Source organism: Antrostomus carolinensis, unplaced genomic scaffold (genome assembly GCF_000700745.2).
Source record: "Antrostomus carolinensis isolate BGI_N321 unplaced genomic scaffold, ASM70074v2 scaffold11505, whole genome shotgun sequence".
NCBI lineage: Eukaryota > Metazoa > Chordata > Aves > Caprimulgiformes > Caprimulgidae > Antrostomus > Antrostomus carolinensis.
The window spans coordinates 1,502-3,563 of record NW_010318441.1 but is presented as its reverse complement, the minus strand read 5'-3'; the positions used below and the strand labels follow the sequence as shown (position 1 = coordinate 3,563).

The window sequence follows — 2,062 nt, the reverse complement described above, 5'->3', positions numbered from 1 at the left end:
CCCGCTCTGCTGGCGGCCATTTTGTTGGAGACGGTGACGGAGATCTTGGCGGCGTGCGGCCGCGCTCGGGGCGGGACGGCGGCCGGAGAATCGCGACTCAAACTGTTGGCGATCATCCTGCTGGCGGCTGGGAAGGGGCGGGAGGAGGTTGTTGAGGGGTTGTTTTTAATTGAGGAAGTTAATTAAGGCAGCTGGTTAATGAGCTAAAGGGGATTTAATCACCCGTCGAACTCCCGCCCGCGCTCACCGCTGTTGACGTTGCGGCGGAGATCGGTTTGGCCAACGGTTGAGTTGGGGTTGAGTGATTCGGTGGCTGCTTTGCACATCTCCTAGAAAATTCCATATAATTAAGAATTTTGTATGCAAATTAGCTAATTAATTATGTAATGAGGTGAAATTGGACGTTTCCCTACCTGTTGGTAAACGATTTTGGCGTGTTTGAGGATGGCGATGATGTCACCAACCACCGTGATGCCCAACTCGTTCATGATCTCCTTGTTGAGGTCCAACAACATGTTCTTCTGGATCCTAGGGTGGAGTTAATGAGATCTCTCCTAATTAATGAGCTCTAATTAATTAAAATTCAACTGAAAAAGTGGATTTAAAGAGATTTCTCTGCATTAGAATCTGATTAATTAACATTAAAACCTTGAGGGAGTCGCCGCAGCACAATTTTCCCACCCAACCTGGATCCTATGGGGAGGAAGAACTTGATTTAACGAGATCTTTCCTAATTAACGAGCTCTAATTAATTAAAATTCAACTGAAAAAGTGGATTTAAAGAGATTTCTCCTCGTTAGAAAGTGATTAATTAACATTAAACCTTGAAGGAGACCCTGTGACACAACATTCTCACCCAACCTGGATCCTACATAGAGGAGGAACTTGATTTAACGAGATTTCTCCTCGTTAATGAGCACTAATTAATTAAAATTCAACTGAAAAAGTTCATTTAAAGAGATTTCTCCTCATTAGAATCTGATTAATTAACATTAAACCCTTGAGGGAGTCGCTGTGGCACAATCTTCCCACCCAACCTGGACCATCTGGTGAGGAAAATGTTGATTTAACGAGATTTCTCCTCGTTAACGAGCTCTAATTAATTAAAATTCAACTGAAAAAGTTGATTTAAAGAGATCTCTCCTCATTAGAAACTCTGATTAATTAAAATTAAACCTAAAAAGTTGATTTAACGAGATCTCTCCTCATTAGAAACTTTGATTAATTAAAATTAAACCTAAAATGTTGATTTAATGAGATCTCTGCTCATTAACGAGCTCTAATTAATTAAAATTCAATTGAAAAGGTTGATTTAAAGAGATTTCTCCTCATTAGAAATGCTAATTAATTAAAATTAAAACCTTGAAGGAGGTGTCGTGGCAGAATATTCCGGAAAAAGTTGATTTAAAGAGATTTCTCCTCGTTAACGAGCTCTGATTAGTTAAAATTAAAGCAATACAAGTTGATTTAGGAGATCTCTCCTCGTTAACGAGCTGTAATTAATTAAAATCACCTGTTGTCCACAAAGGTGAAGGCGTAACTAACGGCGGGGCCGGGGGGGATCCCGGCGTCCTTGAAAAATTGGATCCATTCGGATGTCGCTGGAGGGAATTAAAATATTAATTAATTAATAATTAATTAATTGATTATTTGTTTATTAATTTTAAAAAACACAAAAAAAATTTTAAAAATAAATTTATTTTAAAAAATTCACCAAAAAAATTAAATTAATAAATAAATTAAATAAATTAATAAAAAAGACAGAAAAGGAATTAACAAATAAATTAATGAAACACCACCAAAATTATTTAAAATAAATTAATAGAAATAGAAATTAAAGATTAATTTAAAAATGCAGAAAAAAAATTAAAAGATAAATTAATAAAAAAGCGACAAAAAATTATCAAATAAATTAATTAAAAAAACAAATTAAAAAATAAAGTCATAAAAACCACACAAAAAAGGAAAATTAAAAAATAAATTAATTTTTAAAAAAATCCCCACAAAAAATTAAATTAATTTTAAAAAACAAAAAATTTTAAGGAATAAATTAATAAAAAAC

General features: G+C 34.1%; 1 protein-coding gene across 1 annotated transcript in view; it reads right to left on the bottom strand.

Moving 5' to 3' along the window:
- The window catches only part of CUNH19orf47 (chromosome unknown C19orf47 homolog), a gene marked incomplete at its 5' end in the record, with an annotated part of 5,880 nt that extends 4,279 nt beyond the window's left edge, over positions 1–1,601 (bottom strand). Inside the window, 4 exons of the mRNA XM_010168898.1 lie at positions 1–127; positions 248–329; positions 414–528; positions 1,514–1,601. Of these exons, the coding sequence (XP_010167200.1) occupies positions 1–127; positions 248–329; positions 414–528; positions 1,514–1,601 (412 nt within the window). The remainder of the gene's footprint in view (positions 128–247; positions 330–413; positions 529–1,513) is intronic.
- Between the last annotated feature and the right edge of the window lie 461 nt (positions 1,602–2,062).